Below are 13,616 nucleotides of genomic sequence, written 5' to 3' on the forward strand. Positions count from 1 at the left end.
ATCGGTATCAATATCGGCGCTGAAAAATCCTAATCGGTCGACCTCTAGTGTGGATAAAGATGTACATGTCTATACAGATGGTGCCATTTTACGGGCTCCTAACCATTGTGCTATTGTGTGTGTTTTTCACGTTATTTGTAACTTATTTTGTACACAATGTTTCTGCCACCGACAAGAGCTTCTGGATATCAGCAGTTACTCACCTCGTACTGGGCAAAGATTTTTCTTTAATGAGTCTGATGCGAAGGATTTACTTCAGCCACCTGACAAGGACAAAATCCCCATCATTCGCATGAAGAAGAGACTGAGATATCGGGGATATAGGTCGGGGTTCCTTGTAAGGATCCGACGGGGAGTGAGTAATCCGCCTTTACCATCAGTCTTATTAGCCAACGTGCAATCATTGGATAATAAAATGGACGACTTCCGATCAAGACTATCCTACCAACGGGACATTAAAAACTGTAATATCTGTTCCACCGAGTTGTGGCTGAACGACGACATGGATAACATACAGCTGGCTGGGTTTTCGGTCCATCGGCAAGATAGAACAGCTGCCTCTGGTAAAACAAGGGGTGGCGGTCTGTGTATATTTGTAAATAACAGCTGGTGTGCGAAATCTAATATTAAGGAAGTCTCTAGGTTTTGCTCGCCTGAGGTAGAGTATCTCATGATAAGCTGTACACCACACTATTCACCTAGAGAGTTTATCTATATTTTCGTAGTTGTCCATTTACCACCACAAACCGATGCTGGCACGAAGACGGCACTCAACGAGCTGTATAAAGCCATACGCAAACAAGAAAATGCTCATCCAGAGGTGGCATTCCTAGAGGCTGGGGACTTGACTGCAGGGAAACTTAAATCCGTTTGACCTAATTTCTACCAGCATGTTACATGTGCAACCAGATGGAAAAAAAACACTAGACCAGCATTACTCCACACACAGAGACGAGTACAAAGCTCTGCCCTCGCCCTCCTTTTGGCAAACCTGACCATAAACTATCCTCCTGATTCCTGCTTACAAGGGAACTTGTAAGTACCAGTGACTCCATCAATAAGGAAGTAGTCAGATGACGCAGATGCTAAGCTACAGGACTGTTTAGCTAGCACAGACTGGAATATGTTCGGGGGATTCATCGGATGGCATTGAAGAGTACACCACATCAGTCACTGCCTTCATCAATAAGTGCATCGATGATGTCGTCCCCACAGTGACCGTACGTACATACCCCAACCAGAAGACATGAATTACAGGCAACATCCGCACTGAGCTGCCACTTTCAAGGAGTGGGAAAGAAATCCTGCTATTCCCTCCGACGAACCATCAAAAAGGCAAAGCGTCAATACAGGACTAAGATTAAATCGTATTACACCATCTCTGACACCCGTCGGATGTGGCAGGGCTTGCAAACTATTACGGACTACAAAGGAAAACACAGCCGCGAGCTGCCCAGTGACACGAGCCTACCAGAAAAAAAAGTTCTATGCTCACTTCGAGGCAAGCAACACTGAAGCATGCGTGAGAGTATCAGCTGTTCCAGACGACTGTGTGATCACGCTCTCCGTAGCCGATGTGAGTAAGACCTTTAAACAGGTCAACATTCACAAGGCAAGACGGATTACCAGGACGTGCACTCCGAGCATGAGCTGACCAGTGGACAAGTGTCTTCACTGACATTTTCAAACTGTCCCTGACCGAGTCTGTAATACCAACATGTTTCAAGCAGACCACCATAGTCCATGTGCCCAAGAGCCCCAAAGTAACGTGCATAAATGACTATGGAACCGTAGCAGTCACGTCTGTAGCCATGAAGTGCTTTGAAAGGCTGGTCATGGCTCACATCAACACCAACATCCCAGAAACCCTAGACCCACTCCAATTTGCATACCGTCCCAACAGATCCACAGATGATGCAATCCCTACTGCACTTCACACTGCCCTTTCCCACCAGGACAAAAGGAACACATACATGAGAATGCTATTCATTACCCACAGCTCAGCTTTCAACACCATAGTGCCCTCAAAGCTTATCAAAAAGCTAAGGAACCCTGGGACTAAACACCTCCTTCTGCAACTGGATCCTGGACTTCCTGGCGGGCCGCCTCCAGGTGGTAAGATTAGCTAACAACACATCTACCACGCTGATCCTCAACATGGGGAACCCTCAGGGGTGCGTACTCAGTCCCCTCCAGTACTCCGTTCACCCATGACTGCATGGCCATGTATGACTCCAACACCATCATTAAGTTTGCCGATGACACAACAGTGGTAGGCCTGATCACCGACAACGATGGGACAGCCTATAGGAAGGAGGTCAGAGATCTGGCAGTGTGGTACCAGGACAACAACCTCTCCCTTAACATGATCAAGACAAATTAGATGATTATGGACTACAGGTAAAGGAGGACCGAGCATGTCCCCATTCTCATCGACGGGGCTTTTGTGGAGCAGGTTGAGAGCTTAAAGTTCCTTGGTGTTCAAATCACCAAACATTATCAAGGTCGGAACACACCAAGACAGTCGTGCAGAGGGCACGCCTATACCCCTCACGAGACTGAAAACACTTGGCATGGGTCCTCAGATACTCAAGAAGTTCTACAGCTGCACCATCGAGAGCATCTGGTTGCGTCACTGCTTGGTAGGGAAACTGCTCGCCCTCTGACCGCAAGGCACTACAGAGGGTAGTGTGTACAGCCCAGTACATCACTGGAGCAAAGCTTCCTACCATCCAGGACCTTTATGCCAGGCGGTGTCAGAGGAAGGCCCTAAAAATTGCCAAAGACTCCAGCCACAATAGTCATAGACTGTTCTCTCTGCTACCGCACAGCAGGTGGTACTGGATCGCCAAGACTAGGTCAAAAAGGCTTCTTTTAACAGCTTCTAACCCCAAGCCATGAGACTCCTGAACAGCTAATCAAATGGCTACCCAAACTATTTGCATTACCCCCCCCCCCCACCCCCCATGTTTACACTGCTGCTACTCTCTGTTTATTATCCATGCATAGTCACTTTACCTCTACCTATATTTACATATTGTCTCAATCACCTCGACTAACCTGTGCGCCTGCACATTGACTCTGTACCGGTAGCCCGTGTATATAATCTCGCTACAGTTATTTTATTGGTTACTCCTTAATTTTATTTTTCATAAATGGCATTGTTGGTTAAGGGCTTGTATAAGCATTTCACTGTAAGGTCCTGTTGTATTCGGCGCATGTGACAAATAAAATTTGATTTGAACAGAACACAGAGGGTGTTCTCTGATGGAAGCCTCTCCAACATAATCCGTAAATCCCTAGGGCAGCTGTCTAGGCCCCTTAACTTTTAAAAATCTCTACCAACGAGTAAAGCCAGTGTGTCTATGTACGCGGATGACTCAACACTATACACATCAACTACTACAATGACTGCAACACTTAACAAAGAGCTTCAGTTAGTTTCAGAATGGGTGGCAAGGAATAAGTTAGTCCTAAATATTTCAAAACCTAAAAGCATTGTATTTGGGACAAATCATTTACTAAACCCTAAATCTCAACTAAATCTTGTAATGAATAATGTGGAAATTGAGCAAGTTGAGGTGAATAAACTGCTCGGAGTAACCCTGGATTGTAAACTGTCATGGTCAAAACATATTGATACAACAGTAGCAAATATGGGGAGAAGACTGTCCATAATAAAGTTCTGCTCTGCCTTCTTAACAGCACTATGAACATGGCAGGTCCTACAGGCCCTAGATGTCACACCTGGACTACTGCTCCGTTGTGTGGTCAGGTGCCACAAAGAGGGAGTTAGAATTGGCTCAGAACAGGGCAGCACGGCTGACCCTTAATACACGGGGAGCTAACATTAATGACATGCATGTCAATCTCTCACGGCTCAAAGTGGAAAAGAGATTGACTTCATCACTACTTGTTTTGGTAAGAAGCATTGACAAGGTGAATGTACCGTGCGGTCTCTTTAAACTACTAGCACACAGCTCGGACACCCATGTATACCCCACAAGACATGCCACCAGAGGTCTCTTCACAATCCCCAAGTCCAGACCAGACTATGGGAAGCGCACAGAACTACATAGAGCCATGACTACATGGGACTCTATTCCACATCAGGTAACTGACACAAGCAGTAGAGTCAGATTAAAATGTAAATAAAAAACAGGTAAAAATACACCTTATGGAACACAGCGACTGAAGAGACACACAAAAGTACAGACACACGCATACGCACATAAGCGCTAGCACATGCACTCTACACACACGTACATTGTAATATTGTTGTATTGTGGTATCATACATTTTGTATTGTAGATATGTAGTGGTGTAATAATGTTGTACTGTTTTATATATTTGTTTTATATGTAATGCAAGTGCCTTAATGTGTTTGGACCCAGGAAGACTACTGTTGCTGCTGCCTTGGCAACAGCTAATGGGGATCCATGATAAATACAAAATCTAGCCCACCGTTTGTTTCTTTGTAAACAGATTCAGATCATCAACAGTAGACAGATAGATAGACATAGGCAGGATTCAGCTTGGGTGGCCCTGTAGCACTCTAGTGTTTTCCATCCCTGATCCCCAGGTAGTCATGACAAAGATGGCTTTCTCCCTGGCTTATCTCCTTGATTTGTTTTCACACACACACACACACGCACACACACACACACACACACACACACTATCTGATAACAATAGCCGATTCTCAATTCTATTTTGTTGCTCATTTCACTATAGCTGATTATGGAGCAACGAATCCTCTGGCTCACAGCTAATCCAGTGTGTACAGGAGGCCAAGAATTGTGAAACGTCACATTTCATTTCACAGTACTCTCAAATGGTTCGTAGAAAACCATGTAAAACATTGCAGTCTACTTATAAACTAGTTAGAGTCGTGAAAAGTGATTTACAAAAGAGTTTATTAATGGTTAACAAACAATGAATTAATGGTTTGAGCAGTTTATATGGTGGTTATGAAAAGGTGGAAAATTATACACACTGAATGTAGGCTAGAAATCTTTATAAAATGTTAAATAAATGAATAGCTATGGCGTTAAAGGAAAAGCTGATACATGGTTCATACCATATCACTGTTCTGTGACCTGCAAAGTATCTCAGAGTAGGAGTGCTGATCTATAGTAGGATCAGTTTTGCCTTAAGATCATAATGAATATGATAATATGGACAGGAGGGATCTGATCATAAATCAGCACTCCTACTCTGAGACACTTTGTGGATACAGGCCCTGATCAGTGCTCAGTGTGATTGTAGATGGCACCCGGAAGTAGGAACGGACTCTTAGTTATCTAACAGAGACAATCAATATCGCTGTTTACAGTAAATGCCCCTGAATTCCTCGTAGAAGACCTCCATATGCCCTGAACTGAGAAGAACACTGGAGTAGATAGTAGGTAGGTGTGTGTGTGTGTGTGTGTGTGTGTGTGTGTGTGTACATGCAGCAAGTGTACAAAATAATACTTAAACACATCTTACCTGCATTCACACGCACTGTGTTCTGTAAAACTCATAAAGATATTATTTTCTTGCCTTTGGGGTTTTATTCTTTTTATCTGTGGAAACAAAAACAAGAGAAGACAGAGTCTAATATAGAACAGTCAAACATACTCACACAGACTCTCTCCTTTCCCACCATATACTAAAATATACTATACACACACACACACACACACACACACACACACACACACACACACATATATACTGTTTACACATTTTTATACAACGGGTGAGTCTAATCCTGAATGCTGATTGGTTAAAACCGCATTCCAGCCGGTGTCTATTCCACAAGTTGTCACTGGCTAAATCTATGACGTTAAAATGCCTATTTACCCTGTTCCACTGTCTCATCAGCTCAGCCAGGCAACTTATAAACTTGATCTCCTCTATAAAAGCATCTAGGCATTATCTCACATTTCTTTTAGACTAACACTTCGTTTTCAACAGCAGAGATAAAAAAAAAAAACCTTCAATCTGTCTCTCCGACAATTGCAACATTGTTTCAATATTCAAATTTGATCTCCCGCTGTCCCATAGTAATGAACGAGTCGGGACGAGAGACAGGCGGGCAACATTTCTTAGCAATGTCGAAATCAGGAATCAGCTATAATAATAATATTTAGGGATATATACAAAAAAAATGTCAAATGAAAAAAGGTAAAAACGAAACGCAGATAATTTGCAGTCTTTCCAGCTTCAGTTTGAAGTGATTGTGTTACTGTAGCTGTGTTGTTGGCTAACTCCTCTGAACAACAGTGTCCTGACGAGTGAGCACATTTTCTATGCCAGGTGAAATCGAGTCTCATTAGCTCATTGTTATGGATATAGCCAAATAAATGTCAATAGAAAACAGCTTAAACAAATGCAGCTACGTTTCTGTTATTCTGGCTGCACTTTTTGACGTGACTGTAAGTTAGGCGTAGTTGGCTAGCAAGAAAGGGATAAGAACGTTGCTAGCCAGTATGGAACATTTAGATCGAATGACTGCGTTGCATCCATAGATGCAGAACAAAAAGACTGAACGACTGGGTTGCATCTCTAGCAACCCTAGATTTGTGTCGGACTATATCTTGTGGAAGGATGAAATAGTATGAATAAATTAATCAAAACGTTTTTAATTAAAATGTGTCAATCATTATTTGAATATGTTGGTAACCCGTTGTATAAAAGTGATAATGCCCTCGAAGACAGTGTTTAGAGGATATATTGGCACGGTTTGCCGGCCCGAGACGAAATCGGCTTCTCGGGCATTATCACTTAATTATACTATTGCATTGTTGAATACCTGTTTCTGATTGGCTTGAAGGGCATTCTAGAGCATGCATTATTTCCCTATAATGCACAGTATATTTGCGCGGTAGAATTCAATGGCTATAGTTCATTCATACATGTTCTATGTTTGAGCTACTTTTGAAAGAAAAATTCTAATTGAAAACATGAATTGGCACTGTTGAATTCGATTTTCATAATGGCGAGCTAGGACTGATGGTTTGGTTAATTAAACTAGAAAGTCTGTGTACCACGGCAACTACTGTAGGTAGTTGCCAATATATTTGGTATATTTGCACGGTGGAATTCAATGGCTGTAGTCAGAGATGGGGACTCGAGTCATGTGACTTAAATTTTGCGACTTAAGATTTTACTTGGCAAAAAAAACAAAAAAACTCTTGACTTTGACTTGAGCATCTATGACTTGTGACTTAACTTGGACTTCGCTGTATGACTCGATAAGTCATCTCGCACACTATGTAAGCCTATCTGTCCTTCATATCGGAGTGCTGCAGGTTCTGTGCATTCCGTTCTGTGTCTTGAACAATCAGATTCACGGAAATCACAGGTTGCGCAGGCCAGGTACAAGGCACATCCTTTAGCAAAGCGCACGCCGCCCCACAGTATTTATTTAGCAAACGTGATTACACATTACTACTGACATACACGAGCAAAAACTTCACAGAAATGTTGCAGCAGCCTACACCTAAACTGTATGGGAAGAAAACGAGACAATTTCTCAGTTTGATCAACTTGGCTACTGCATAGGCAACTACAGCCAGCAGCTACATAGGCTACAGACAATGCTCCATGTCCCCTCTAGCCAGGGTTCTGTAGCCTATTAATAGCCAATATATTTGTGTTAGGAGAAAATGTGAACTTGATCAAATTTGGTTTAGGCTATATTCAAACTTGGGCTGGCTGGGCTACCATGAACTTTTCAATCCAAAAGTATTAAATTAAATGAATCAAACAACACAATACCGATTACATAAATAGACTGTGTGAGTTACTTTTAATTGCAGTTGCATAGGCCTATACAATGCAAACCTGCATAAAGCAAGCTCAACCCTGTGAGTTCTATTGTCCAATTGCAATGGTTGTGTCTGTGTAAAGGAAAGTATAGTTTTAAAATATAATTCATATTAACAAGTACAAGGTTGCTGCAGTCTAACAGGGTTTCCATCCTCCCAGGAATTTTCCAAAATGTCTTTAAAACCATTTGACCTGTTTAGAAAATATCTGTATACCTAGGTGGCAGGTAGCCTAGTGGATAAGGGCATTGGGACAGTAACCGAAAGGTCAATGGTTCAAATCCCCGGGCCAACTAGGTGAAATATCTGTTGGTGCCCTTGAGCAAAGCACTTAAACCTAATTGCTCTGGATAAGAGTGTCTGCTAAATGACTAAAATGTAAATCTAGTCCCATTGCCCATATAAATAAATACCTTTTTACAACTACTAATTAATCACTTATTTATACCTGGTTTGGTTACCAGATTAGGAAAACTCTGGGCCCCAGGAAAAACCATTTGCCCCACTACACTGGGACCTAGTGCCACCTGTGCATTAAGCCATTATTGGTCCCCAAAATTGTTGCATTCGGTTTCAAAGACGCTGTGGTAGTGGGGGGAAAAGGGATGCAGTTTGTAAAACATGTCAGTCCAAAATCACAGATGCATTGCAATGGCATAAAACACAACCATTGAGGACTCGAAACCCAAAATTAGAGACTTGTGACTTGACCGGAGCTGAGCTGTGGAACTTTACTTGAGACTTGCCCATTATTACTTGGGACTTGACTCAAAACTCAAAGATTAAGACTTGAAACTTGCAAAATGGTGACTTGGTCCCATTTCTGGCTAACATGTTCTATGTTTGAGCTGCATTTGAAAGCAAAAGTTAAATTGAAAACATTATTGGCACTGTTGAATTAGATTTTCATAATGGCAAGCTAGGACTGATGGTTTGGTTAGCTAAACTAGCAAGTGTGTGTGTTTGGTTACCATGGCAACTACTGTAGCTAGCTACTTCAGTTGATGTCGAACACATTTCTAGCGGCAATGTGTCAAATTATAGCCATTGTATAAAAGGGATAATCAACTTGGGCTCTATGTCTTCTCTGGAAAATAATGCAACTTCGTGGAAGCTTCCACATTGTTCATTATTGTCCATAGAACGCGTAGCGCCTTGTTGATTATCCCTTACATATATCTACATACATAGACACACATAACTTGAGACACGCATGTAGCATAAGGGTATATGGATTGTCAGAAAGAGGCTGGAGAGATTCCTGAAAGGGATGTTATAGTATGTGAGGATAGGTGGAGGTTAGAGGCTATGGATGTGGTGTCTCAATGTAGGAGGTAGGGGGATCCATATGCCCAGGGCATGTTCAGGGCATATGGACGTCTTCTACGATATTGATTGTCTCTGTTAGATAACTAAGAGTCCGTTCCTACTTCCGGGTGCCATCTACAATCACAGTGAGCACTGATCAGGGCCTGTATCCACAAAGTGTCTCAGAGTAGGAGTGCTGATTTAGGATCAGATCCCTCCTGTCCATAACATGATGCTATGGATGTGGTGTCTCAATGCCTTAATCCATATCCACGTCGTCGGTGGCCGGAGAACAGTGGGTTAATATATGGGGTTAAAGTTTAAAGGGCTCTCACCTCCATAGTGATGTTACTGTGTTGTGAGGGGACATGGGGGGATAGAGGAAATAACACAAAGAGAAAGAAGTATGGGGTTACACCTCCATTATGTTATAAATGCCATTTTGGGGAGGTGTCCAGTCTAAATGTAAGAGGTAAGGGGTCAGAGGTCAGTATCTCACCTCCTTGGTGATGTAACCGGTATATGTAGAAGTAGGGTTGTAGAAGAAGTGTGAAGGAGATGTAAGGGTTAAAATATAAAACGCTCTGTCTCTCACCTCCATGGTCATGTTATGCGTGGAGGTTGGCGTGCACTCTAGCATCTCATCGTTGCAGCAGCCTGCGCAGCGCGTCAGCACCACACAGGATGGGATAAAGATATGTTCTACCTCCTCTGGGTACTCCTGTGCGATCTCTACCAGCAGCTCCCTGGGCTGACATAGGCTCTTATTGTACACCTCCATGAAGGATATCACTGAGGAGAGACATGCACATACATTTAGTATACCAAGAACCCGTACACACATACTGTAAATGATCAACAAACACAGGGCTGTTGTGGCAAGATCACACATGCACATTACAAAATATACATCTACTACATTAACTTCCCTTCAACAACCAGTATCTCCCACTGGGATCACCTATATACGAAAATGTATGCACGCATTACTGTAAGTCGCTATAGATAAAAGCATCTACTACAGTACATGCCATATGTACATTATATATTTTATTATTATATTATCTCACCCATCAAGGTGTCTCTCTCATTTCCTCTCTCACTGTGGCTCTGGTATGCTTCTGTACTGACTCCCTCTTTCAATCCCTCTCTCAGCCCCACAAAGTGTGGTACCTTCTGCACTGAAGCACTAAAAACATTGTAGCCTGGGGCTGCACATGTTGGGAAAGACATTGAGACACCACAGACAGACAAAAACTCTGATTCCTCTTGGAGAGTAAAGGAGAAATGGGAAATCATAGCACACCCCCTGCAGTGTCCTATACCAGCCAAACCAAACATAGTATGAAACAATATCACATAACATTCAGCTTCTGATCGAAAGCAGCTCCTTTCCAAATATTTTGTGCAACTTATGCTTGTGTAAAGAACCCATGAGGGCCAGAGACTCAATTCCATTCTATATTTCAAATGGAATTCATGGATATTTTAAGTGAAAATTGACAACATTCTATTTGAAATGTGTTACAATGGCTTCAATGTTGGAGCCTATTCAGCCAACCTGAGGACGTAGTGTAGTTACACTTCAGTCCACTAGAAGGTGTGGGTCTCCCTGTGCTCTCAATGTGAACCACACAAACCCTGTTTCCTTGGCAGTTTGCCTTCGAGGGAGCCCAATGAAAGCCCTTTTCCCACGGTGCCTTACACCTACCGCCGTCATGCGAAATCCTCCATCCTTCTTTCGGTATGTGGGCACTCTGCACGGGAGAAAGGAAAAGGGGCACACAAATTGAAGGTTAGATTGTAGCCTTACATTTTTGAATGTCATATTCCAGTGCAGTTCACATTCACTTAAGTGTAACCAAAGAGGCTATGTGGTGCAGACACAATTTGACATTGGCGCTGTCAAAGATCAACCGGTTTGTTTGTTTTGTTTCAAAGCCAAGGCCTACATTGTCATTCACTGTGAAGATTGAAGAAGTTGTAAGCCTGTTTGCAAATGTTAACATTTAATTCTCTATGCGAGTGTAGGCTACGCAACTCAACAGACCACACTTGTTAATTGTTGCTACAATGACCCGTATCCAGCCCACAGTTTGCGACATTTCTCCACAGTGGGGATTGATTGTCAGCAGTCCTCCCACAGTGGTTGGCATCGATCCACTCATATGCAAGCACGTACGTACACAGGCACGCACACACATCATCATCATCACACACACACACACACTTGTGCAATTTCTGCCCAGGATTGCATGATGCCTGGAGATTCATTACCAAGTGGCTTTCACTGAGGACTACTGAGTTTAGTCGGAACAATGCAAGCGCAAAATATCTACCTCAACCTGTGACCGCTGCTACCAGTTCTCAGTCTCACGTCAGAATTACACGCTAATCCATGTTTTAAACGTAAAATGTCAAAGTTGTTCCAAACGTCAAATTTCAAAGTGTTTAGGGTTATGTTTCAGCACTAATTCCAAATGTTTAAGGTTAGGCATCAACTTCGAATGGTTAAGGTTTGGGATAGGCTTAAAAAATATTAAATCGCTGGATTCAAACTTGCAATATTTGTAATCAGAGGTAGATGCTTATGCCCATCCACAACACTGAAACCTACTTGAAGGCATTCATTGAAAATTAGGATTTGTTCTTATTAACTGACTTGCCTAGTTAAATAAAGGTTAAAAAAAAAGGTAACAACACTCACTGTTTGCCCTAGTGGCCAGTTTCCACATAATTTCCTGGCTTCCTCTGACATGGACAGACGTTGAATACTGACTTGTATCATGGGTGACTTGGCTGGACCATTTTCACCCCAACCTGAAAAGTCTCCTAAAGAGCTATATTGGTTGGGGGTTTTGTATTATCATAAAAACTTTTGCCCAAGGGTCATGTGGAGGCTTCAACATTTTGATTCATGATTTGCAAACCAGTATAGACCAGTATAGACCTACATCATTAATAAAATATGAAGCCAATGCACTATTTTTCAGAAATGTTCATTTAAGATGTAGTTGGGTAGTGGTATTCCGATAGTGCCTATTAAAATGAAACTGTAGGATCGAATGTGCAGGCAGCGAACCTGCTGCCATATCTCTGCAAATTCAAAATGCCGCTGCGCCTTTAAAAGCGTAATAATATCGCCAAGGTGGTTCTGAGCAGGCCCGCAATCACCAGTCTAGACTAAAGTTTATAACATTCGTTCAAAAACATTAGATAAGCCTATTCCACCTCTGAACGACAAACACACCACACCACACTGTAAATACATGAAGTTGGAACAGTGTCAGATTTGCTATTTAGATATATCCGATGCCACGAAACATTTTGAGGTTGTTAAAACATGAGCAATGACCTAACAAGGGGAGCGACAAGGACGACCTACTCTTGACCATATTTCACAAATATAAACACATTTCTTGACGTCCATTTAGAGACCCTGGGTCTGTTATGATACATCATTTACCTTGACAGCTGACAAATACAGAAGCGTCAGGAGAAACAAGGTTATCAAACTGTCAACAAAGTTCATGATTGAAATTCCAAATGCAAATGTCGATTTAAAATCCATGCGGGTCGTCTTGCGATTTCTTCCAAAGCATTTGTCAAATTTAGAACCGTAGGTTAATAACAAAATGTAAGAACTGGTAGAACTTCTGTTAATGTGGGACGGGGGGTTGCAGTGGCGTCAAATCCATTTTGGTCCCACGGTCGGAGCAGGCAAGACACCTGAGCAGAAATCCCTTGAGCATAGCGACTTTCAGCTGTTGCCAATAATTTTTAAGATATCCAGAAACATGAAAATCCAGGACGCGTATCTTCTCACATCGTTCTGAAGTAGACCTTTATTTTTTTCAAATAAATGTGCAATCCACATTACAGAAGTGATTCCATAGGTCTACTTGGTGTACCAGGGGTCTCCAAATGCGTGTCCATTGGAAAAGGGGAACATGCGATTACAGAAACTCCCACTCCTACTGTATGTCAACCCCAGAATTGTGCTTACAATAACGTTCAAAGAATATACTCTGTTTTACGAGTTCTGTCAAAACTTCCAAACATGACATAAAATGCGGTTTAATTTCGCGTTCTCCTGGTTTGAGTGATCCCAGCTCTCATCTACCCTACTGTCGCTAACGCATCACCGTAAAATAGTTTTGGAGGTCTACAACTTGTCCCCCTGGTTCCGTCTCTCGAGCGGCGAATATACTGTCGAATTGTCGTGCAGCACAGAGGGATTGGAAGCCCAGGGTGAGAATTTCAATTGCATTGGCTACTCCTCGGGTCCTCTCTCCTCACCTCCTTCGCCAAACCCATTGGATGAGAAAGTCAGAGGTCCCTCCTCTCTGACATTCTCTTCCAATGGGTTTTCAGAAGGAGGCGAGGAGCGAGGAGAGGACGCAAGGAGGTTGAAATTGAGAAAAGTACCGAAAGTGGTTCATTGGCTAAAAGGAGGGGTGGGCGTGGTTACCCAATCTTGACAGATGTGTG

General features: G+C 42.5%; 1 protein-coding gene across 6 annotated transcripts in view; it reads right to left on the bottom strand.

Moving 5' to 3' along the window:
• The window catches only part of vegfab (vascular endothelial growth factor Ab), a 31,407-nt gene extending 18,043 nt beyond the window's left edge, over window positions 1–13,364 (bottom strand). For 2 of the 6 annotated variants that reach the window (XM_020454973.2, XM_020454972.2), the window contains exons 1-5: window positions 12,592–13,363; window positions 10,837–10,882; window positions 10,196–10,336; window positions 9,721–9,917; window positions 5,491–5,567 (exon numbers count right to left, since the gene is read on the bottom strand). In XM_020454973.2, the coding sequence (XP_020310562.1) occupies window positions 5,491–5,567; window positions 9,721–9,917; window positions 10,196–10,336; window positions 10,837–10,882; window positions 12,592–12,696 (566 nt within the window). In that variant the 5' untranslated portion in view covers window positions 12,697–13,363. Of the gene's footprint in view, window positions 1–5,490; window positions 5,568–9,720; window positions 9,918–10,195; window positions 10,883–12,591 lie in introns of all 6 variants that reach the window. The other 4 variants (XM_031800465.1, XM_020454974.2, XM_031800466.1 and 1 more) reach the window with 4 other exon arrangements.
• Between the last annotated feature and the right edge of the window lie 252 nt (window positions 13,365–13,616).

The sequence above is a fragment of the Oncorhynchus kisutch genome, linkage group LG21, assembly GCF_002021735.2.
Source record: "Oncorhynchus kisutch isolate 150728-3 linkage group LG21, Okis_V2, whole genome shotgun sequence".
NCBI lineage: Eukaryota > Metazoa > Chordata > Actinopteri > Salmoniformes > Salmonidae > Oncorhynchus > Oncorhynchus kisutch.